At 42.2% G+C, this 24,697-nt stretch overlaps 2 protein-coding genes across 3 annotated transcripts in view; one reads left to right on the top strand and one right to left on the bottom strand.

Moving 5' to 3' along the window:
* Window positions 1–17,597, top strand: part of MARCHF3 (membrane associated ring-CH-type finger 3) — a 110,749-nt gene extending 93,152 nt beyond the window's left edge. The window contains exon 5 of the mRNA XM_041120852.1: window positions 15,926–17,597. Within this exon, the coding sequence (XP_040976786.1) occupies window positions 15,926–15,967 (42 nt within the window). The 3' untranslated portion in view covers window positions 15,968–17,597. The remainder of the gene's footprint in view (window positions 1–15,925) is intronic.
* Window positions 1–18,734, bottom strand: part of LMNB1 (lamin B1) — a 55,894-nt gene extending 37,160 nt beyond the window's left edge. The window contains exons 1-7 of one of the 2 annotated variants that reach the window (XM_030004002.2): window positions 18,093–18,734; window positions 9,691–9,847; window positions 8,717–8,842; window positions 7,501–7,671; window positions 5,208–5,333; window positions 2,595–2,815; window positions 1,428–1,653 (exon numbers count right to left, since the gene is read on the bottom strand). In XM_030004002.2, the coding sequence (XP_029859862.1) occupies window positions 1,428–1,653; window positions 2,595–2,815; window positions 5,208–5,333; window positions 7,501–7,671; window positions 8,717–8,842; window positions 9,691–9,847; window positions 18,093–18,445 (1,380 nt within the window). In that variant the 5' untranslated portion in view covers window positions 18,446–18,734. The remainder of the gene's footprint in view (window positions 1–1,427; window positions 1,654–2,594; window positions 2,816–5,207; window positions 5,334–7,500; window positions 7,672–8,716; window positions 8,843–9,690; window positions 9,848–18,092) is intronic. The other variant, XM_030004001.2, reaches the window with a different exon arrangement.
* Between the last annotated feature and the right edge of the window lie 5,963 nt (window positions 18,735–24,697).

Raw genomic sequence — 24,697 nt, 5'->3', positions numbered from 1 at the left:
TGTGTAGCTAAATTAAATAAAAGCAGGGGGAAACTCATGTGGTACACAAACTGGCGGGTGGGGGCAGTGGAAATCCCAGAGGCTTGAAAAACTCAAAAAGGAAAAAGAATAGCAGGTCCTAACTCACTGGAAGTAGTCTTTGATTCATCTGAATTTAGTCATCTAAATGCTTAGCTGTCTGGACCAAGATGGTTGTCAAGGTTTCTTCCCTTCAATAAATGAAGTCAGCACTCTCAGCCAATACCCCAGGCAAGTAATTAAGAATCTTATGTATCACCACCTGGAGGGGTCTGTCCATCTGTCTCTTCATTGATTAGAGTGGACTGAGACACTTGGAACCAGACCGATCTTTGTCATCTAAAACGTCAAGACAAGCTGCCTTTTAGTGAAGGTAAAGGATCTGATGACATTAGACAAAGCCTATGTGTCACTGAAAACAAAAAATGCAGCTAACACTTCTACACACAGTTGAGGCACAGACAGCACAGAAGGCAGCAAGAATTACTCAGACCTTCTCTGAAATCAAGGCTGCAAGAAATCAGGTCTTGTAATTCTGGTGTCCTAATGAGACAACACTCAATTCTCTCTTCTCCCAGACAAAGGATTTAAAAAATGGTAGTCCCCAGACTCCAACCCCTCCTGTAATGACTCACAAAACTGTATAAAGCATAAGACTTTTTTTTCTTAAGCAGAAATTACAAGTAACATTGTGGGGGAAAGGGAGGGCAGGGTGTAAATGTATTGAATATAACAGCATCATTCCGAGGGCAACATAAGGAAAAGTTTTCATTATTACTCAAATGAAGTACCCTTTGATAAATAGATATGTGTATTCCTCCCAGTACAAACTCCAGCCTATTTACAGAATGAAATAATCTAGCTTTGGTATGGGAACTGAAGGCTCCTAAAATCTGTGCATGCAGCCAAGGAAGAAGAACTATGCTTTAGAGAGGCTATATGGAACTACAAGGGACACAGGCAATTAATTGCATTTAGACATCTATTTTGCATCAGTATGTATTTCTTCCAGGGCTTTTTAAGGCAGAGAAAGTTCTTAAAAGTCTTCTAAAGTAGCCTAATGTCTGCTTGCATTATTTCCTGTCAGTGACAATGTAATCTGTAAAGCTTTACAGACAGATCGCTTGCAAGGCATAACTCTGAAGAGTGATCTAACACTTTGATGGGTGGCAACCTAGCAATAAAACAATTGCTATGAAAAGCATCAAAAATCATTAGGAAGAAGTCATTGTCAATCCAGAATACTGTATGAAAGATTACTTTGTGACACATTAGTTTAAGTGCAATCTCTTATACAGCATGCTTTAGCTCCAGGGTCAACTCAAGCCTGAGGGCTGAAAGAGTCCTCAGGCTACCTTCTACCTCTAATCAGCCCATTGTAAAGTAGTGATACATGTGCATTTTCAAACCTGTTCAGAGGTGTTCTTCAAGCGGATGAATTTTCCATCAACGTCTATCTCCTCAATAGAGACACTTCCAGTGGCAAAAGCTGAGTGGGAAATGCTAACACTACTGCTGGCTTCAGATTCCTCCACATCAATCCTCTTCCTCTTCCCTTTAGTTGCACGTACAGTGCGGCTCGACGAAGCCCGTGAAACTGTCACTCGGGAAGATGGGCTTGGAGAAAGTTTCAATCTATATTGAAAAGAGGAAGAAATATGCATGACACATGGTTTTACTTTTTCCACCTTTTTTTATAAACTTTCTTCCTCCCTCCTCCTCTTCCCTTAAAATTATAGAGCAAAAAGGTGAAGAAATATAGTAAACAAAGCATGTTAGATGAAGTGAAGCCTTAGGTACTTTTTGGAGAATTGAATAAAATGTTGTCAAACAGGTGATGAATGCTTTTGGAGCATAGAATATTGATGGACTAGTACATTAAGAACATGAAGGCACCTCCCTGCATTTGTTAAACACTGCGTTCCTGGGTAGATGGAAGCAGTAAAGAAAAAACTTAGGGGGACTTAAGCTATTGTAGGGAATTTATGCAAAAACCCAACGGCACAAGAGCTTTTGCTATTTCATCCCCACACTTGAGAGGAATCAGCCTGGACCAGTAGGATGCCATTCAGAAAACAGCTAAGTATTAAACTACTTCAAATGACAACTGTGACTTATCAGGCAAAAATTCTTGGTATTGCTGAACTCCAGGGTCAGATGTGGAAAATGCAGCTAGCTGATAAGCTGGGCAATCGTAACAGCTATTACTTTATTAAAATTACTCTATACTTAATTTGGCTAATAAATAACCCTGTAATTAACTCTGAAAAAGAATACTAACCACGGCACCAAACAGACCTACAAATGACAATTCATTATGTCCTCAGTGCTGAATCTTAATATAAGAATTGTATTTGTTCCCTTGAGAGCTATTGATCTGATACTCAAGCATCTTGGTCTCATGGAGACTTAGAAATAAATGTGTCAGACAGAAGGGGGCAAAAACAAACAGTGCCTTGGAAACTGTAGTAAAGCACCTAATGAACGCATTCACAGTAAGAACTGCCTTTCAAGAGAAAATGAGACAAGTAAGGAAAGCAGACAGATACCAGCATTTGTGCTACATTCTTTCATACCTCTTCTCCTCACCCTCCAGCAATTGCCGGTATGCACTGATTTCCATATCAAGTGCGAGTTTAATATCCAGAAGTTGTTCGTAGTTACTCAGCTGGTCCCGCATCAGATTTCTTATCTCTGTTATTTCCTTCTCTTTCTCGAACAGTATTTTGCGACAGTTGTCCTGTTCCTTGGACAAAGTGTCTTCAAGCTCTTGCACTCTATCTTGCCATGCTCTAGACTAGAAAGCATTGAAAACATAAGTGGTACAAAGGAAAGGTCACCCAAGCCTCCTTGCACTCAGCTATTCAGGCAACATGGAATTCAAAACATTAGGTTAAGCATCCTCCCTGCTTTCTGAATTCAAACTCACCCATATTCAACTTCCTGTTCTCCACCTCATCTACTACAAACATAACACCTTAAGTTCCAATGAAACTTACAACATACTCTGAAAGACACCTACTGCTCCATTTTTCTGAGACCTGAAGATATGTTACTACACCTGTATTTACTCAGTCAAGAAAAGATGAGCTTAAGAGTCAAACTGTTTAAGACGTGCAGGACAGGACACAGAATCAAAGTGCCACTCAGTGTACTTCAGAGCCTGTGGTAAGTAATTGCTCTTTAGCTTTCAGACGTCTACTTCCTGCTTCAGTTTACTGCTGCCAATTCTGAATTCTGGGAAGAAGTTCCTCTAAAGGAATACGGGTTGTCAGCGAAAGCCTGTCTGCCTGTTATCAAAGCCTTCAAGGCTTGCTGAAAGTACAGTCGTGTTCCATGAAGAAAGCCATACTTTAAAAATCACATCAAGCCAGCAGAACCTAATATTGTACATAGAGAATGGAATGTTTATCAAAGAAAGGCCAATGACAACAGCTTTAAGGTTTACCTTCCCTAAGCACGCTTTCTTCTGTTTGATAGTCTCTTGAGAATTTTTTAAAGGACAGACACAGGAAACAATGCCCCACAATCACCTCATCTGGTTAAGTCACCAAGTTTTCTATGCAGACACTCTACTTAGAAAGTCATCATTGAGGAGACAATGAAAACAGGCAGTCTAAAAGGCTGACGCAGAAAGCCAGTGTAACTGCTTGTCAATGTTAAGAGTCAGATAAGGTATTTAATAGAAGGAGTTGAGTGTCACATGGAAGATCCCAGTCAAAACTACTATAAAGCTCAGTGTTGCCAACTCAAACCAGAGCAGCAGTGACAGGAGAGTTGTCTTCTTCCAAGAGAACAAAGGTAAAGTTAGTGCTAGCAAATGCAAAACTAAAACTTCACTGGTTGACGTCACTATTAGCAAACCCACAGCAGCAAAATGGGGGTTTTGGTGGATAATTACAGTCAAACTAGCAGAAGTTGATTTTGATACCCCTGAATTTAACAACCAATACCTCTGCAAATTCAGAAGAAAGTTCTCTGAACCTAGCTGTCACTCCCAAGTAAGCAACAGAACACAGGTAATTAACTGAAGTAAGAAGGAAAAAACCCTCAGAAACACCTGTTGACTGACCCACCAAGAGCAAGATGATGATAATCTAAAGGCAGAAACAAGATCTAAGTAGACAAACTCTCAATCCAATTCTTGTGCAACCTCATCATCTGATCTTTTCCAGAGACTAACTTGCCTATATAACAGGAAAACTGGGAAGATTCATACTAGTATCTGCCAAGTTATTTGGAAAATCATGAAGTAACATCCCCTGCATTTATATTCTTCACCTGAAATACACAGAATTTTGAAGTCCTAGAAGACTCTACTGTACAGGAGGAATACAGTTCAAAATGTAGTGCAGAAAGAATCAAAGCCAAGTATGACCAATATTTTATATTTATTTTAGAAAATTATGTTTTGTTGCATTTTCAACTGATTATTAAGTTACAAAAGCCCACTTCAGAACCAATTCCTAACATTTCTCATTTTCACTCTAGATTTTCCACTGCAGTGCATATGACGTTACTTCCATCAAATAAGCTAGGACTGAACATATGGCTTGTCATAGGTTGTGTCATACTTCTTCAGGTGTGATCTATGTGCTCTGTGATCTGACATAATAATTAGTATAATTATAATTAGTATAATTAGTTTCTGCTCAAGACCCTACTCTACAAATGCTCAAGCACAGTTATTTGATGTATTTTCTCAGTCTCACATTTCATCCTATTCCTGATAAGATGACCTCTACCCCCCCCCCCCCCCCCCCCCCCCCCCCCCCCCAGAGTTCTAGATGCAGACTGGGATGAAAAGAGACACCAAACGGACAGAGACTACATATACCAGGTCTGGCTTCGAACGTTGCTTTGTGAAATCCTATATTAGACTGTCCAATTACTACAGAACAGATCTAAATTGCTTAGAACATCAAGAACTTTTAATACAGAGCTCTTGCCTAAAATTGTCACATCTGTCCACAAAAGTTTCTGCAAAAGCAGAACCACCTTTCAAATGCTCACTCTGTAGCAGGATACTGCACAAAAATTCAACTTTGTTGAAAGGAGACATTAAGAAATTTGAAAAAGTACAGAACAGAAGACAAATTCATGCTTTCCCTTAACTTTTTAGTAAGTCCTTTAACATAAAAATCAACAACACTAATTAGCAAGACTGAAGAGTTACAACAGCTTGTTACCTCTTTCTGAAGGTTTGCGAGATGGGAAGACAGATTATCAATTCGTACATGACTTTCATGCAGTTCTTCTCTTACTGAGTTGGCTGCAGAATTGCTCGTCTCAGAGGACAGTTTAGCATTCTCAAGCTGCAGTAGATCAAGTTAAGGCATCAGTTTCAAAGTAATTTTTATTAAAAGAAAAATGAGTTACCAAAAACCACACACAACACTAAACTGCAAAGTTCCTCTCTGCAGCTCTATCCTAGAATAAATAGAAGAGCTCCTCTGAATATTTATTCTAGGATTAAAAACTTAAAAGTTTCCCTTGTAGACATTACTGAAGTTGGACTGCTAAGTTCAATTTTCACACTGGCCAATGTTTAGCTTTATATATTTAATTACTGTAGCACTGTTTTTGAGTAGGCTTAAATAGAAGAAGCTAAACTTACCAATTCTCAAAAACAAGCAAACTTTTGTTAATTTTCAGCCAACATAAGCAAACTGGTAATGTGCTTTCAGATTACAGTACCAGTGCCATGAGTCACTCCTGCTTCATTCTATCACAACTTCAAGCTCAAATAATTTTATTTAAGCTGGCTACATCATTCCTGCTGAACACTACCACATCCACTTGAGCAGCACCACAGACTTATTATTGAACTTGTAATTGCAGATGAAATGGAATCTAAAAAAACCTTTTTAAGAGAGTCCAAAAATACAAAAACAGTATACCTGAAGAGACGGAACAAGAAAGCCTCAGTTGTGAAAGGATTTTTAGACTAAAAAAATATAAAAAAATTTTTGGCTGGTCTTACTTTAAATAAGTTTTTCCAAGTCAGATTGAAGCCCTGAGGATAAGCAACAGCACACTGTTAAGACTGTAAAGACTGAAAGGACTGAAAACTATGCTAATAAATTCAGTTTGTACCAACTTTTCTGCAGTAACATCCCACCTTGTTTTTAAAAATACTATCTGCAATAAGTATAGCCACAGAAACCAGGTTCAGTTGAGACATCAGGATCCCTCCTGACAGAAATGCTGAATCATAGTAGAGGAAGGAAATTATGAAGTAAAACTGATTTCAGCTTGAGTATGCTTCCTCTCTAGAAGAGTGAAAAGCAGCACACATCGAGTATGGTAAAACTTCCACACATTTTATACAGGGTCAGAGGACTCAAGATGCTGTATTCTCAGCAAGCCCTATTATGAGGTAAGTTTTATACAAATTATGGGACACCTTATTGATCATCAAGACTATGTTACAGCTGATACATATTTACACACTGTCGTGGTTTAACCCAGAAGGCAGCTAAACACCACACAGCTGCTCACTCGCTCCCCCAGCCCAGGGGGATGGGGGAGAGAATTGGAAAAATAAAGTAGAATTTGTGGGTTGAGATAAAGACAGTTTAATAGGACAGAAAAGGAAGGGATAATGAGGAAGAAGAGTAAGAAGCGGCAGCGGGAGGGGAAGCGGCAGCGGGAGGGGAAGCGGCAGCGGGAGGGGAAGCGGCAGCGGGAGGGGAAGCGGCAGCGGGAGGGGAAGCGGCAGCGGGAGGGGAAGCGGCAGCGGGAGGGGAAGCGGCAGCGGGAGGGGAAGCGGCAGCGGGAGGGGAAGCGGCAGCGGGAGGGGCAGAAGAGTAAGAAAAGTAATATACAGAACAAGTGGTGCACAATGCAATTGCTTACTACCCACCGACCAATGCCCAGCCAGTTCCTGAGCAGCAAACTCTGGCCAGCTTTACCCCTCGTTTATATACTGAGTATGACATCATATGGTACAGAACACCGCTTTGACTAGTTTGGGTCCGCTGTCCTGGCTGTGTCTCTTCCCAGCTTCTGGTGCCCCCTTCAGCCTACTCACTGGTGAGGTGGTGTGAGAAGCTGAAGGGTCCTTCAGTGTAAACACTGCTTAGCAACAACTAAAACATCAGTGTATTATCAACATTATTCTCATCCTAAATCCAAAACACAACACTATACCAGCTACCAGTAAGAAAATTAACTATCCCAGCTGAAACCAGGACACACACGAACTTTCCTTGAATTCACAGTAATCCCAGTACTAATCAGTTTTTCCCCCACAGTTCACCTTCACACAGTGCTTCCTACTCTTATTATTATTGTACTTCCTGAGGATTAAACCTGCTCCCAAAGTGAGACCTGAAAATGCAAATTTACATTCAAAACCATGGTAATTTTAAAGCAAGCTCCATAATAAAATCCTCTGAAATGCAAGTAGTTAGGCTATCTTGCCATTAAGTAAAACAAAAATAAAGTACATCAGACAACTCTATGAAGAGGTGTTCTTACTTTGGCATGGTAAGTCTGTTCAAGCTCTTCTTTGTACAGTTTCACTTGTATGTCATGCTGCTCTCTTATTTCACGAAGGGCTTGGGCCAGTTTATATTCATATTCAGTTTGATGCCCAGAATCAATCTCAGCTAAGCGAGCTTCATGTTTCTTTCTTCTTTCATTCATTTCCTAAGAAAAACAGAAAAATAAAATAACATTTAGTAAATGAAAGAGAAAAGTTTTAGAAGACTATCCGCTAAGCAGATAGCAACGCAGATTTTTAGCTAGCCTTGTGCATCAGCATTAGATTAGTTTATTTGACATTGAAACTTTCAGTAGAAACACAGGGCCATTTCCCCAGTCTGATCTGCATGGTACCTTATTTTGCAATAGTCAGTCACTGAAATAAGAGCTAGGATACCATCAGAATGTAAAGTCACATTTCCTTCTGAGAGTTGTCTGCATTTTCAACAAATACAGCTCAACATGATTAGATTTTAGAAATACATCTTCTATGCTTGCACAAAATGAAAGTACTGTGAAATTAAACAGTCACTTTCACTCATGGCATTTTCCCCATTTATTTGTATGCTTGCCCATGGTCTCTGGAAAAAAGAATTCAAACAACATGAACAAAGCTGAAAATACAACTAGCAGGAAACGTGCACACAGAACAAAAGACAGTATGGTTATGTACATTTGTTACTGCTCTAAGGTTCCTCCTGGAAAGCCTCAAGTACTACAGGTGAAAGGGATGGTGGCAAGAAAAAGCTCTAAATCAACTTCTGTTTCCATTATTCAAAAGCATCCTATTAGAAAGTTCTGAAATTAAAAAGCAGTGTAAGTCCATAGCACCTGTTTGAGTGTCCCTCTCCACTTTATTTTTCATAAAGGGATTATGCAAGAAATTACTAACCTACTTTCTCATTACTTACCTACTTTCTCATTACCATGAAGAGATGTGTACATTGCAATACCATGGGCAGAGTTGAACATGAAACAACATGATTCTGGAAGCTATTTTATCACAAGAGCTCTGAGTAACACAATTTTTCCTAGAATAAAAAAAACTGGTAATCTTCCAGATAGAATGGAGGTAAACCCTGCTCCAAGCGGGAGTTCAGAACAGATGACTTCTTGAGGTCCCTCCCAACCTAAATTATTTTAGTATTCTAGGATGACCCTCCAGTTGCCGTCTTCCCTTTAAAAAAGTGAATGAGACTAAAGCGTTTACCTCCTCATACATATTTTTACGGAATTCCAAATCCTCAATGAGACTCTGACAACGGTTTTCAAGATCCACCTTCAATAAGGTTTCAGTTGCAAGGTGTTCCTTGACAGCAGCTAAAGAAATTTCGAGCTTTAAGAAAAAGAAAGAAAAGAATCAACACAACAATGATTATGTAGCAGAACTCACATAGCACAATGACCTCAGCTACCTAGAAGTACAGCTAACTACATGTTATGGTTGAACTTGACAATCAAATCCAGTATTTACACCAGTACTGTCTTCCCCCCTCCTCTTTTGCAATTGCTTGCACAAGTGAGTTCTAGGTATTTCACATTGGTAACTAGCGTTAAAATGCTACGTATCTATTTTCCTTACAAAACCTCAGTTTTTCTACATGGCAAATACCAGTCTCCTGGTCTCCTCAACTCATCCTCTTGAGGTGGTGTGGCTTAAGATCACAACTCATGTGTTTCAAAGGGTTAACAAAACTAGCCCAAGACTTTTTTTTTTTCTTCCTCTTTGTTCTATCAGATGCCTGGAAGATGGAGAACCACAGGCAGAACCAAAAGGAGGGCAGAGAGAATCAAAAACTGTTACTTGTCAGTTATTAGGTATCTGTATCTGTGAAGTCAGTCTCTCCGCAGAAACATTTCTACAATTTGTTTTGACTCTTGACCTGCTTTCTTTAACATAAGTACCATCCCTTACAGAGTCTGCAATTTTAAAAGCACTCTACTCCGCCATTCACGTTTATTAATAAACTGAACAGTACAGGACACAGACACCTAGTCAGTACTGCTTCCAATGTTGACAGTATACCACAGTTTGTTCTAGTTGTGACTAGATGACAGGTTTGCATCCATTTTTTGGCTACAAAGTTGCATTTCACCAGAATGACAGCTCTTACTATGGATGTATTATATATGAAACCACCTCATTTGCTGACAGAAGCTTCATGGTTAAACATTTCTTCTCACCTGTGCAATTTGATCTTTGAAATCCTCAACTTCTGCCTCCAGACTTTTCTTATCACCGAGGGCTCTGGCCAGTGCAACTTCTTTAGAATTGAGGGCTGCTTCAAACTCTCTAAGTTTGACTTGGGCTCTATTAAGATCAGATTCCTTTTTTGCGTAGCTGGAATAAATCAGAGAAAGTGGTAAGAAAGTCTAGAAATGCCCCCAAAGTAGACTGCTGACTAATAAAACAAGGTGCAATCTGAATCCTAAGCTTGGAGAGACACTCAACAAAAATATTTTGTCTTGTCTTAATTTACTCTAATTGAAATCAACTCCTTAGTTCTGCTTTCTCATCTGATGTAACAGTAACCTAGTATTTTGCTTTGGCTTTAGAAACCTAAATATATGAGAAACTCAGAGTGTCAAACAAGTCTGAGAGGCATACACGGAAAGGGAAAACTTTATTAAAGGCACCTCTTGTTTTCTCTTTAGCTAGCCACTGTAAAAACGTCCTACCTTCACCAGCATCTTAATAGGAACAAGTAAGTTCTCCCAGCAGAAGGCTCTTTCCATAGGGTGGAAACAAGTAAATTATCTTCCTCGTCTTTTATCCACTCAGGAACTTGTGCAGAACCACTGTCTGGGCTGCAAACAGCCCATTTCCAATTAACAGACCAACTTCTCATTGAAAATTGATGTTTACTATTGTCGTAGCTTAACCCCAGCCAGCAACTAAGCACCACACAGCCGCTCGCTCACTCCCCCCCCACCCAGTGGGATGGGGGAGAAAATTGGGAAAAGAAGTAAAACTCATAGGTTGAGATAAAAACGGTTTAATAGAACAGAAAAGAAGAAACTAATTATGATAATGATAACACTAATAAAGTGACAGCAGTAATGATAAAAGGACTGGAATATACAAATGATGCACAGTGCAATTGCTCACCACCCGCCAATCAACACCCAGTTAGTACCCAAGCGGTGATCCCCCCCCCCCCCAATCCCCCCAGTTCCTATACTAGATGTGACGTCCCATGGTATGGAATACCCCGTTGGCCACCTTGGGTCAGCTGCCCTGGCTGTGTCCTGTGCCAACTTCTTGTGCCCCTCCAGCTTTCTCGCTGGCTGGGCATCAGAAGCTGAAAAATCCTTGACTTTAGACTAAATATTACTTAGCAACAACTATCAACATTCTTCTCATACTGAACTCAAAACATAGCACTGTACCAGCTACTAGGAAGACAATTAATCCCAGCTGAAACCAGGACAACTATCTATAACCCAGTCCTCCATAAGCAGAAGCTGTAGCATAGTGAACTGCTTTGCAGCACCCTTCTAACCATACATAATGGCAAAGTTCCACAGATCTGAGGAAAGATACCCAAATCCTGTCTATTCAATAGTCTGGGCTGCCACTGAAACTGCACTGGTGCAGAGGTACAGGTGTCTGTCTTTATGAAAGCAAACACACAAGCTTTTCAAGTTACCACTCAAATTAGTTTTTATGTCTACACAAGCAGTCAAACAGTTTCTAGAGGTTTATTCTCTAAAATGGCATATGCAAACAAAGACATCAAATGAGAAAAATAAAGTAATGTCACATAAGCACAAACCCACACTCTTCAGCCTAAATTAATTACTCACAAATAAGCTACAACAAACCACTATCAAAAATAGGGGAAAGGAAAACCATAGTCAGAATCAAAATTACTGTTGACTTTTAGTCAGCAAAAGCATCTGTGTTTAAATGTGTAACACAAGCTCTTCCACCTTCAAGTTGATTTCTTTTCTCTCTGGGATACTCACATTTGTCTAGTAAGGGCTGTAGCATATAGAAGTTCTAGATGTTTATAATCAAACTACGAACACTTTACAGGAATGGACAGATTCAGGCTCAGTAAGACAACAGCTAGCACGTTCTTCAGTTTTCATGCTTCTCTTTGCAAAAGTGAAAAAATCAGAATTCACAACACTAAACTGAAGAGACTGAAAACTGGATAAAGATTCTTAAGAACAAGATTCAAAAGTGTTAAAGCATTAATACATTCACTACTTTTTTTAATTACTGTACTGCTTGTAAGAAACAATAGCAATGCTCAGCAAAATGAGACTAATGTAAATCAACACACATACATGAAAGGAGAGACTCTCAAATTTAAAAGATGCTTTTCCAAGATTACATGCAGGCATATACAATTAACATCATGCTCAAAAGAGATGTGTGCACAGAGACTTGCAAAAAAAATCTGTAGAAATAAGATTAATGTTTGGATGTCACAGGATTACAGCCAGAAGATGGCAGGCTTTACATAACAGACTTAACACTAGCTAATCCTGCTCCTGTTGGGTAACACCACAGTTAACTGAAGTTGTAGACTGCAAGAGCCTGTGACACACGCTGACTCTTCTATACTCAACTATTTTTTTCATTTCTGCTGCTCAGTGCTATCCAGTCCCTCCCTGGGATTTTACATACCATTTCTTAGACCCAACAGTTCACAGCGGTTGGGTCCACAGCTCAGACAAAAGCACAGAATTTAGGTTTTGGCCACATAGGTACCTACTTCCAGCTCTCTTCATTATTCACTGGAGGCCTCTGTCCTGTCCCATCCCTCCCCTCCCATCCAGGCCCATAGGAACTTCAGCATGCAAGGAAGCTGTACGGCAAACAAGGAAAAAGAGGGAAGGAAAGGTGTCTTGCTATGGTTCATCTGTAATAAAAATCTCTCCATCGCCTATTGGGAAGTATAAGGGCCTACACCAAGCCTCTGTTGTTTGATCGTTGCTGGAGAAAGCTTTATTCAAAACATGGAGAAACTGTTTCACCCAGGCTCTCTCACAAGACTTCATGCTGAAACCAAGCCTATCAAATTGGATCCTGAAAGTCGCACATACACAGGGCCATGGCGTGCTGCCCCCTACTCCACCCTGAATTATCCTGGACTCTGAAAACAGGAAGACTCCCCACACACCCTAAAGTTACTTTGGGTTTTTTAATTTTTTAGTGCAAATACCTCTACCAATTACACACTGGAAGGCAGCTGAGAAGAGAGCTCTTGCAATTGGGAGTGGCAGAGAAAAAGATATACAACATGGACTAGCAACAACAATGATTAAAACCCAATACACTACCTGTACCACTAAACTAAGACTGATGTAATACCTGAAGGACCTTCCTTGCTTGTTTGCAACAAGATTGGCTGTGAAGCCATCGTATAATTTAGTGCAACTGAAGTCACAGAAGGGGGAAAAAAAAAGAATTAAAATTAAGCACTCTTAGTTGTTAGTGTTATGAGTTGTCTGAGACAGCTCATCCGAACACATTCTTGGAAAGAAAACAGAAACCAGAGCTCAACAATTCAAACACTGAAAGCCAGATGAAATCTCAGCAACTCAGCAGTGTCATCCCAGCCCTAAAGGAATGTGGGAAAGAAGTGAAGCAAGATCAGAAAAACCTCTGTGAATTATAACAACAAACACCAAATGTATACAACATACACTTCATCCTTACACCTAGTAATTTTTACTAGGAAGAACTTGAGCCTCTCGACAATAGCTAGCTTTTTCCTCCACAGAAAGCCAAAGCTACATCTCAAAACAACAAATATAATAAACCTCAAATACCTTCCTGTTGTAGTGTTCAGAAATTAGCCAGAACTGTAATCCTTCAAGTTGTTTGGCTCATGAAAGAAAAATAAAAGCAAAGAAATAGTTGCTGAGTTGCATCTTCTTCAAAGCAGCAGCTTGTTTTTCTCTCTTTTGACTTCAAAGCATGTGGGTCTTCTTATCTATGGAACTGTAATTTATTTTACAATAGTGTGGAAGTAGGATCTGCCCAGAAGAGAGCCAGTTCGCATTAATTTTCACCGTACTTCAAGGAAAACTTGCACTTCAGAAATTTAACCCACAACAATTAACTCCCATAGACACTACCGAGTGTGAAGAACTCGGTCTCACTCCTACCTAACATTACCAGCACAGCTCTCAGTAAAGGAGTTGCAGCCATGTATACTTTAGAAACAGCTCAGCACACACAAAATAATGCAATCAGTTTTCCCCAATACACTCCAACCACTCAAGCAACCTGGCAGCAGTAAGCGTTCCACAGTGCCACTCTCAGGAGTACAGATAACCCTGACAGCTGCAGTACATGTGGCCAGCTCACCATTAAGCAAGCTAATTTCTCATACCAGATGCAGTCTAGCTGAGGCACAGGTTTCTAAGCAGGTTAATTTGCTTACCATTCCCAAAACTTAATAACCTGTAAAGCAGAGTAAATCAACTTACACACAACTATAAGGTACTGTGGTTAAGTTGTGTCTGGTTACCTGCACTAGCTCATTTAAAGCTAATTCAAAGCTCTGAAATACAGATATCAAGGGGCAATCACTACTTTGGTGAGATTACCTGGATCGCTTCATTTGCAGTTCAGTAAAATGGCCAAGTCACTGAATAGCCCACTGAAAGTGGCAGGCTCCCTCTTCACGCTGTTGTGCAATCAATCACCCTTCTTCCTTCAACCCTGAGGTTCATGAAATAACCTAGAATTTACCAATCTTGTTAAATTTCTTGCTAATGTAGTAGAAAAGCCAGAGGAAAAAAGATAAAAATAATTTTCTACCAGTTTAGTAAGTTGAACTGTCCTTCTGGAGCCAGACAAACCACAAAGCTAATGCAAGGTAAGCAGGAAGACTGCTCCTTTCATTTGGTAGCTAGATCTCAAGTGTAATTTAAAGTTCCTTTGAAACTGACCACGTGAAGGATGCCACCACCCTACAGGTGATTTTTTTCATCTCCCACACCCACCCACTCCCTTCTGCCAGTACTTACAGAGTCAGACCACAAAGCTAAGCATTACCAACATTAACCAAATCCTCCTTGAAAAACATTGGTTTTCAGCCAATTCATGACACAGCTATGCAAGTGTTGTAATTCATGATAATGCAGCCTATATTTACATCCATATAAAATTACATGGTACTGCACATTGAGCTGGTTTTCCACTCCAGTTGTAGAGAAATATGAAAATCAAAAAACAAACTATAGTCATTAACACTTTATGTTTTGTTTAGCTAGCAGTCAGTTTTCCATATTATTTTACCCTATGGTAGGCACAACAGCAAGGCTATGTTTTGCAAGGAAGTGATTTACAGTAAGATAAGAACCATCTGTCTAAAAGCATTCAGGTTTTTGACAATAAGCATAATTGGACAAGCTTGCCTTTCCTGTAAATAAATATATGTAACTTGGTTTCAACTTGTTTCATGTCACCCATTTTATTTAACTGGAGAGAGTTGCTGAGTGTTTGAAATTAACCCTAAATATACATCATCTCTACCTACTTACTGCTCAACAGCGACTGATCCTCAAGAGCTCTGTCAACCATGTGAATCCCGCGACTCTAACCAGCAATCTAGGCAGAACCTTTACCCATGCACTGCATACATGTCAAGTCACTGCCTGTTACCGTGTTATCATTACATGTCCACATATATTTGAGACCACATTTAACCCTACAGCAAATCATTTCTTGCATTGTTACATCCTACACTGCATGGAAGACACTCTTAGATAACTTAAGTTATATTCTTACATTTCAATCATTTAAATTATTGTGCAACAAGTTAATCACTTCCCTCCTTACTTCTCTGGGTGGTCTCTCTACAGTACACAACAGTGATAGTTTTCAGATTAAAGCTCAGCAGTTCCCCAGCCACCAATCTTCACCTCACTTCCCGAGATCATCTACAATAATGAAAATATGCTTTGAAAAGTTTCAAGTCAGCTTCCTCAGAGCAGTTCCTCTAGCTCATTACAGCACACCACATGTGCACCACAGGGAAGCCCTGGAACAGCTGTTACAACTTTGCTCACATTAACACAACGTGGTTCTTCTGAGTAGTTGTTCAGGGTACCAGCTGCAAAGTGCCACACACTTGCACAGTAATTCAAGCCATAGGCTGATACCAAGCTATTACTGATGTTTATTTTACTGCCTAATCCCACTGCAGAAATTCATTTCATAATATAGATAAGAAGACCAATTGAAGATACAAAGCAAGAGAGCCACAGAAATAATCTCTTATATATTAAAAATGCATAAACTAGTTCCTTGCCACAATTACATTTACTACAAACGCTTGCACTCTGTAACACTTGATGATAATTAATGACCATTATATCCTTTACCAATATCTTCAATAAAACACATAATTTCCTTCAAAGTTAACTTTTACCACATTGTCTCCTTTTACAGGAGAGCAGATGTTACTTCACCATTGGTAAACTGCCACAGTGAAATCTCAGCCTGCCAAAGACAAATGTAAACAGGGAGTTTCCTAAATGAACTAGCATTAACACCAACTCATGCTTCCTAAACAGCATCATTACCTCACATGACAAATCAGAATACAGACAAGTCCAGCTAGGGATTTTGACCTGCTGTACACTTAAATAAGTCCCCATAATGAACGTTCACCTCACCAGTGGAAATCTATCCTCAAACTTGATGCATAAGTAGACCGAGTAACACAACAGTAACAGTGAGCCTGACTTACTGAACTGCCCTTGTTCAACAACACTGTTAACACAGTTGTGTTGAACTTCACAATGTAAACCATTGTTACATTAATTACTCAAGTTACACATCAGGATTTTTCCTCCACCATCTTGGCTCTACAGTTGTCCCTGGTTTGCAGCCATTGCAAATGATGAAAGCATGATACACTTCCACCCAAAAGCAGAAACTTAATCCAGTCTGTAGGATGCTGGAGGGATAGAGCAATTCAGAGCTCTGCTCTTTCATCTGCCACTTAAATGATGACATTATGAAATGCCTAAGGATCATGTCTTTCACTGCTTTGCCTGCATTGTGTGTTCTGCTCTTTTCTCAAAGAACATGAAGTCAGCAGTAATCTGAAGTCCCAGCCAAGGCCATGCTGCTCTGTTGTAGGAAGAGCACCCTACCTAAACTTAACAGCTACGAGTTGCATCTTGAGCCCAATCCTCCACATACACTCTTCTAAGAAGCTGACAGAAGAGTGCATCTTCCTCCATAAAGTCACTAAGAGATGGAAATTCCTGTTTGACTTTCAAGTCATTTTGGTGCCTATCTGCAGCTACACCTTGCTTTCCCAGTCACTATCAATAATCTCTTTGATGTAAGACCTTCATGTGGCACGAAGAAGTAACCACAAGAATGACTAGACTCACTAATTACAAGCTCATGGTTTGTTTTTGGTTTTTAAGTAACATGAGCCCAAAAGATATTGGAGCTGTCTGCAGACACATGAAAACATCAATGTGCTGGTTCACACATGAAATATCTTTCTCATTATTAAAAATCAGGGCTGAGAGTGTATTTAACTGAAAATCAAAATTAACAGGTTATACAATGGTAGAGCTAGATTAACAACTCTGCCCTTTTTTTCCAACATCAATCCACCGACAAACTTTGTGATCCCAAGACTGAAGTCAGAATGGTAAGGGGGCCTAACTAGCAAAAAAAAGCCCAAACGGGAGATTCTTTTTTGCTATAGGAAGACTACAGCAGTCAGAAATCAAATTCCAGGTATACACAAACAAGGAAGCAAATAAACAACTGAATCAAGTCAAATGTGCAAGCTGCAAAATCTAGTGGCACAAATCAGTTCGCTGCAAGAGGGGAGGGAGATCTTGGCGCCGTGCCATAAAGTTTGCAATCTTGAAGGAATCTGGTCACAAATCTACCTTTTGTAACATCCAAATATCCAGGAAAATGAACAGACATTCCAGGGTGGTTTTTTTTTTGTTAAGTAAACCCTACTTACTATCCACTCGTGTAGCTTCGTATCATGGAGTTAACATCTTTCAGAAAGGACACATCGAAACCCTAGACCGGCAACAGCCACTATACAAACTGTCACCACTCTGTATTCTTCATCCTGAAGCAGCTTAAGCCGCACGGACAGAGTCATCTGTCTGCACGGAGCGGAGCGGGGGGGGGGGGGGTAAGGGGGAGGTGAAGGGGCATCCTGACTCCAACCCCGCAGCCCTCCCTCCAAACTCAGTTATGCGAGGGTGAGCTCGGGAGAAGTTTCGAGGGCGCCGCCAGCACCGCATCCCCCAGCGGACTCGCTCCGCGGAGCGACGGGCCGCCGGCCGGCGCCCTCCCTCCCCACGGCCGCAGCGGCGCGGGGCGCGGCAGGCGCAGGGCGGCGCTGCGGGGGCCGGGCCGCCGCTTCCCGCCGGGGCGGGGCGGGGCAGCGCCGCTGCCTGGCGCTCGTTCATTCAAAGCCGGGGCCGCCGCCGCCAGCCTCCCCCCGCCCTCCCGACGGGCGGCAATCGCTCAGGCCGGCTGCCGGTCCCGGCCCCTCCGCCCCCCGTCCGTGTCTGCCCGCGTCCCGTGCCCCCCCCCCCCCCTCCACGACCGCGTCCCCGCTCACCTGCCCAGCAGCTGCTCGTGCTCGGCGCGGATCTTGCCCAGCTCGATCTGCAGCTTGGCCCGCTCCCGCGCCGTGTCGTCCAGGGTCCGGCGGGCGTCGGCCAGCTCGGCCTCGTAGACCGACTTCAGGCTGGTGACCTCGCGGCCGCGCACCTCCTCCCGCTCGGTGGCCTGCAGCTGCAGGGCGCTGTTCTCCGTCTCCAGGCTCCGCACCTTGTCGATGTAGGCGGCCAGGCGGTCGTTCAGCTGCCGCAGCTCCTCCTTCTCCTGCAGCCGGGAGAGGCGCTTCGTGCTGTGCGCCGCGGCGGCCGCGCAGCTCCGGCTCCGCGGCCCCAATGACATGCTGGCCGCCATGGCAGAGCAGCGGGAGTGACAAGCGCGACCCACGGGGAAAGAAAGGCGGGCGGGATGGAGGGGGGACCGGACGGGAGACGCCGCGGCAGTAACGGCAGCAAGAAGCCGGCACCGGCGGGGCGGGAGCCGAGCCGCGGGCCGGCGGGCGGGCGGGCGCGCACCGAGCCGCCGCCGCTGCCCCCCCCGTGCAAACACCGACGCCTCCTCCGCCGACACCGGCGGGCTCGGCACCGCGATGCAATATGGCCGGCGCCCGCCCAGCCCCGCCGGCCGGCGGCCCCGACCCTCCGGCTCCACCGCCCACCTGACCGGCCGCTAACCAATCACGATCCGAGGAGGGCGGCGCGCCGCGCTCCGCCGCCGGCTGGAGACTAAATTCAAAACCCGCCGCCACCGGCCGCAACTGTCAGCCGGCGCGCGAGGGAGGGGGGAGGCCGCGCCCCGCCCCGCCCCGCCCCGCCGCGCGGCTGCGGCGGCCTGGGCGCCGCGGCCCCGTCCTTTGTTGCCGCCTCAGGCTGCGGACAAAGGGAGCCGGGGCCGGGTCGGGGCGGGTGGGGGAATGACGGCCGCCGCGCTGTCCCCTCGGGCGTCCCTCCACAGCCCCTCCAGTACCAGGCGGGTTCCGCAAGGCCGCCGGCCTGCCTCCCCTCCCCTCCCCTCCCCTCGCCGGCGTCCCCGCCGGCCTGCCAGCCAGCCAGCCACTGCCCGGCCCGGGGGAGATGCTCGCATTTGGCAGTGCAGCTTCTGCCTGCGAGAAAAGAAGCGATTTTGCTGCGCCAGCCTTTTTCTGTCCCTAATTTACTCTTTCCTCGTCTGTAGGCTGCACGCTGTAATTTGAAAACGGTGCTTGACTCCTGACCCGGGGAGTGCCTGAGCACCCGGTTTCGAGTTGCCTCAGATGAGTTCTCTCATTTCAATATGCAAACCGCAATTTTTCAGATTCAGCTCAACCCCGGGTTTGGTGTTAGTGTTTGAATGTTCCTTATCTGATGTTAGTCTGGCTCCTGAAGGTTTATTGTGAGTGAGATGTCGTGTCCTTAATTACAAGTTGAACCTGAATACTTCAAGGAAAACCACGAATCCTTTGGTGCTGCGAGTGCAGGACGAAAAAGCCACTTTCATCCGTGTGGAACTGAACCCGCTGAAGGTCTGGGTTTTATGGCTTTTAAATCAACACTATCCCTTCACAAACAAGTAGGCTGCATCTTCTGGAGGTCGTTTTACATTAGGACCACTGAGCATTGTTAGCTGGGTGTTAGAAAGTAGAAACTGGAAAGGGGAACACAGTGAATGGTTCAAAGTCTCGATTGTAAACCCAACTGTCCTTCTCACAGAAATTTCTGTAGCGGGGGCTTGTCAGCAGGAAGGCACTTAAGATTTTCCCCTACTTAACATTTCCTCAGTCTTTTAGTAAGGTTCCTTCTAAAATGAGCCATGACGAGATTCCAGAAACCCAGTAGTTTTCCACTGGACATGAGATTGCCCCTATGGGAGCTGGGTGCCCCTTCTCAGTTCCTGGATGTTCATTCTCTGTTCAGTTAGCTTAGCACAACAATTTTTGCAAATTTCCACTGTTAAGTGGCATCCCTTCAAAGAAGAAAAAGAAGTATTCCAGTCACAGGCGTGTGTATAACTAAAGGTAATTTAGCCGTAGTGGGGAGCTCCTGCTTTTTCCCACGCGGTGCCTTTGTTGACACAAGCGATTTCTCCTTTTTTCTTCTCTGCCCGTTGTTACAATTTGCTCTTTTCCAGCTCTTTGGAAAAATCACAAAGCTGGCTAAAAAGAGTGGTAGCAGCTGGGGAAAAAAAAAAATCTCTATAGCACCTGCTGCAACATAAAATTGTCAGCAAAGTAGGATTATAGCCCAAGGTAGTTTTACACTGCAGCTGGCACTAGAGTGAACTGATCTGTATTCACAGGCAGTACAAGAGACAAAGTTTGGGAGATTTTATTGTTGTGCAAACTGAGCCCTCTGCAGGTGTTCAGTGCTGACTTTGAATCTGTCTACATCCAGGATTTAATTTTTGTGCTGGGTTTTAAATCATTAAGTTTTCATTTCATTATAAAAATATATATCGTTATTCCCTCCCTGCTCCCCAGTATTAGTTTTGCAGTTCGTGTGCTTGAAACGAAGCATTTTTAATTTTTTTTTTTTCCAAAAGAATTATGGGTGGGATGTGTTTCATTTAACCTCCCAAATTGAAAGGATGTATTTAAAATCCAAACTATTTGTAAGGAGGCCTTCCTTTCTCCTTAGAAGCCTCAAGCTTTAACTTTTTGTTGTTGAAACTATTGCATTTTAGCTTCCCAGCCTATCACATGAAATGAAAGTAGATGGGGTTTACTTAGCAGACTAGGTTTACTAATACAGTAAAAATTAGACGGAAACAAGTATTGTAGTAGTAGGGGCTGGCCTGATGAGTTTGCTTATTATAATTGCCCAGTGAAAAACAAAATGTCTTGCCAATTCCATGCTTACTTTCCACCAGCCTTTGTTTTTAGGTTGTTGCTTCCACCTAATTAAAAAGTTAATATTGATGTAGTATTTCCTATATACATTTCAAAAAAAAAGATAATAGTTGAACCTATTAAAATCTCGTTATTAAAAAGATAATCTTTTGTGTGGTTTCAACGGCAAGATTAGCCTCCATATTGAAGCAAGTTAATCTTCAGTAATCATGCCATCAGATTTCCCTGCCATTTGCTTACAACTGAGATTTCTTGCTACTACTTGTGTGATTGAATTCATCTTGCTCTACTAGGCTGAAAAAGAAAGTAAGAGAAGAATCAGCCTTCAAACTGTGCCTCGGCTGATGTCAGACACTTTACTTGTGAAACTGAATGTCAACATTGTTCTTTGCTCTTAGCAGCTTGGGCCTGATACAGCATGCACATGTGATATACTTCCTCTATATAGGATAGCCTGTCAGTGCCAGTATTAAATCAGCCAGAGAGGTCACTGCTCAGAGGCACAAGGCAGCCCTGAAGGACTGGGAAGTGACACTCCCATGCCTCCAGTCTGTTGCCCAAGGGAACCAGGAGTGTCTTCTCTACCTCAGAAAACCAAAACAAAACAAAAGAATGTGCTGTTTGACCCGTGTGGCTGACAACTTGACTCAAAACCTTTTCAGTTTATAACTCTGACACACTTTACTGCTCTTAGAGCTGATCTCTGAAGTACATCACAAGTACTTCAGCACAGCTTCAAAATACCGCCACAGCTACAATTTAATACCTTTACAGTCAGCATAAATTGTATATAATGAGCATGTGCACATCCTATAGACACAGCAGGCTATGCTACATTTAGACTCGCCTCCCCTGAATGTGGAAGGTGTTTCACTGACTGAGACATTTTTAAAGAAAAGCCTTCCAACATTTAACAGCAAAGGTTTTCATTGTACACTGATTTAAATAAACAAACTTCTAGAATCTGGAAAAGCTTGTGGGAAATTGGCATAGAGTCTGTAATTCCTGGTAAATGGGCCATTCTTGCTGTTTCCAACTTTGTATTGCTAAAACAGATTTTTTTTTTTTTTAAGGTATATAATTATTTGTATTTATACCATATTTACTTTTAAAGTAGACAAGAATCACGGTGAATACATTCTGGAAATGTGTCAGTACTCTGAGAGTTACGTCAGGGATTCAAATATGACTCTTCTAAAGAAGAAATGGACAAATATTTTAACTTCATATTACCTAATCTGAGTGTTTACCAGAAAATACTGTTTGTTTCCACTTGGGGAATGTCTGCTAAAGAAGAGTCAGAGTAAATGCTGTGGTCTGCACTTTCAAGAAACAGAGCAAAACAACAAAAAATGAATACAAATGTTCTTCTGTAATAGCAAGAGTTGCAGATAAAATAGTTACGGTCCTGCAATATGTAACAGGGCTGTTGTTCCTGTCAGCTACATTCAATGTTAAACAAGTGAAACTTCAGTATTTTCACAATGTCAGAGCACGAAACAAGCTTGCATATACATGACACCATACCAGGGCCTGATCTAAAGTCCAATTAAGTTTACACTTCAGTGCTGAGAAAACTCCCTTTCAGGAGATTCCCTTTTTTTCTGTGTTATCATTCATACATCATAAATACTACAGTATGTAATTCTGGCAAGTCAACCAAAATGTTAATTTCCGTGCTTATCTAGTGCTGACTAGAGACCACTTCTGGGGACAAAGCAGCTAGGAAATAGATTATTATTTTATTTTTCCCCTGAGGTATTGCCAAGGCAGGAGGGGAAAGTATGGGCATGTCTGCAGCTGCTTAGAAAGACAGCAAAATCTGGAGACTCCTCACATGAACAAATGGGATAGTAGTTTTTTGGCTTCAGGAATGCAAAAATAATGCCAGTTAGATAACTGTAAGTGCTGCATGATCCATGTGTTTCTAACTGCTGCTCTGTATAGTAGTAACTCATGTATGACTACGTTACTCTTAATGGGCATCCTCATGCATAACTTGAAGCCATGCCTAAAAAATACTTTTAAAATATTAATTCTACACTGTATCTCACCAGGATTCAAACAGAGCTATCAATATTGTCTGCATGCAAATGAAATAAAAAAAAAAATCTGCTCTTCTTTTAAGTTACTGTTTAAAGTACAACAGAAACTCAATTTTTCATTTCTGCTGAATCTTTCACACTGAAAATTTTCTTAGAAAACTTTATTTCATTTCTGTGGGATCTCTTCCTCCAGCAGAAGCCAAAATAGGATGAATAAACATATTTGGGATGCAGCCACGCTGTAGGCGCATGCCTATGACAGGCTGCAAGGTGGATGAGAGCAGGGGGAGGAGAAGGGAATGTAGCCTCGAGAAGCAGTGCAGGACAGACAGAAGCAAAAAGAACCGTCACAAGACCTGCAGTGCTCCTCGGTATTCATTACCGAAACCACTGCTCTTCAGTTTGCCTTGCTCAAGCAGATCCTAAACCATGCGGGGATGCATGTTTAAAGGAATGCACACTTGGGGGTGGGTGGTTGATTTTGGCTGAGATAATGTCCAGGGAATAGTCTACGCGCAGTGCTGAGGTACCCACAGGGGGAGATGCAGTGATACGACAATTTGTACAATTTGTCGTAGTTACAGTCACTTCCCACAGTGATTGCAAAACCCCAAAGGACAGAGAAAGAAACTGCAGATGGTAAAGGAGTAGCAGGAACTGATAATTATATGGCTCCACAGGAAGATCTGATTAAGCTCACTTCAAAAACCACTGTGCAAAACTAGAAACCTTTCATTTCTGCAGAACAGGCTATGAACCAGATTACAAATACAGAATCTCCTTGCTAGGAATACAATCATTAGCGCAGATGCCTTAAGCTTATACAGAAGCACTAGGTTTTGGGAAAAACTTTTTGCCAAGAAATTACAGAGGTATTAACCCTACTAGTACATGAGAGTGCTTTGCTGTAGCTGGTGAGAGAACTCTGATTCACTTTGTAAGGGTATGGTTAGAGAATACATCAATTGTTGCCAACTTCTGTGACCTTGTCATTGGTTTTATAAAGCTTAGGTGTTTTTTCTTCAAAGACTAATTAAATTAATTCCTCTGATTAATCACAACTCAACGTTTTGGTTAAGAGATTCTTGTCCCCTTAGATGTAGAGAAAAAAAAATTGTTGAAAGTGTGAGTCAGTGCAAAATTAAACATCTTAAAGAAAATTAAACACTTGATCTAAATCTAAACTAGTATCTGACAGGTAATACTAGGTACAGTGAGTTTCCTGGTTTCTCTGCATTAAGGTGGGTGCTTATGTAGTTGATGTGCTCCAAATCTCTAAGCAAGTTTAGCACAGAATTTCAGAAAACTGGATTTTAACAGCCTACTTGTCTCTCACATACGCTGCTCTCTTGCCAGTCAGAGCTCCTTTCCTCAAGAGAATAAAGACCTGGAAAAGCCATGGGAGAAATATTTATGTCTGACACCATGAATCACCTGCTCACCAGACTGGCTCCTCCTTACCACCTAAGCATAAGATCAACAGTGCTAGCTCACAGAAAAGAACACAAGAAAACCCAAACACAACAACCCATGTACAGTGGTGATGGGATTAATCAAGAAGAGTGACTCAGACCGATGCACAGTATTAGGATTTCTTTGCTCTCACCAGAAACTTAGCTCCAAACTCCCTAACAATAGAGTAACAGAGTGCTTTTTGAGACCTTCAGTGAAAATACAGAAATCTTGGAATATGGACAGTCTGTCTGCTCTTACAGTAGCTGCTGTGGATGACAGTGC

This window comes from Aquila chrysaetos, chromosome Z (genome assembly GCF_900496995.4).
Source record: "Aquila chrysaetos chrysaetos chromosome Z, bAquChr1.4, whole genome shotgun sequence".
Classification (NCBI taxonomy): Eukaryota; Metazoa; Chordata; class Aves; order Accipitriformes; family Accipitridae; genus Aquila; species Aquila chrysaetos.
Note: the sequence above shows the minus strand (reverse complement) of the source record. Positions and strands in the feature narration are given on the sequence as shown.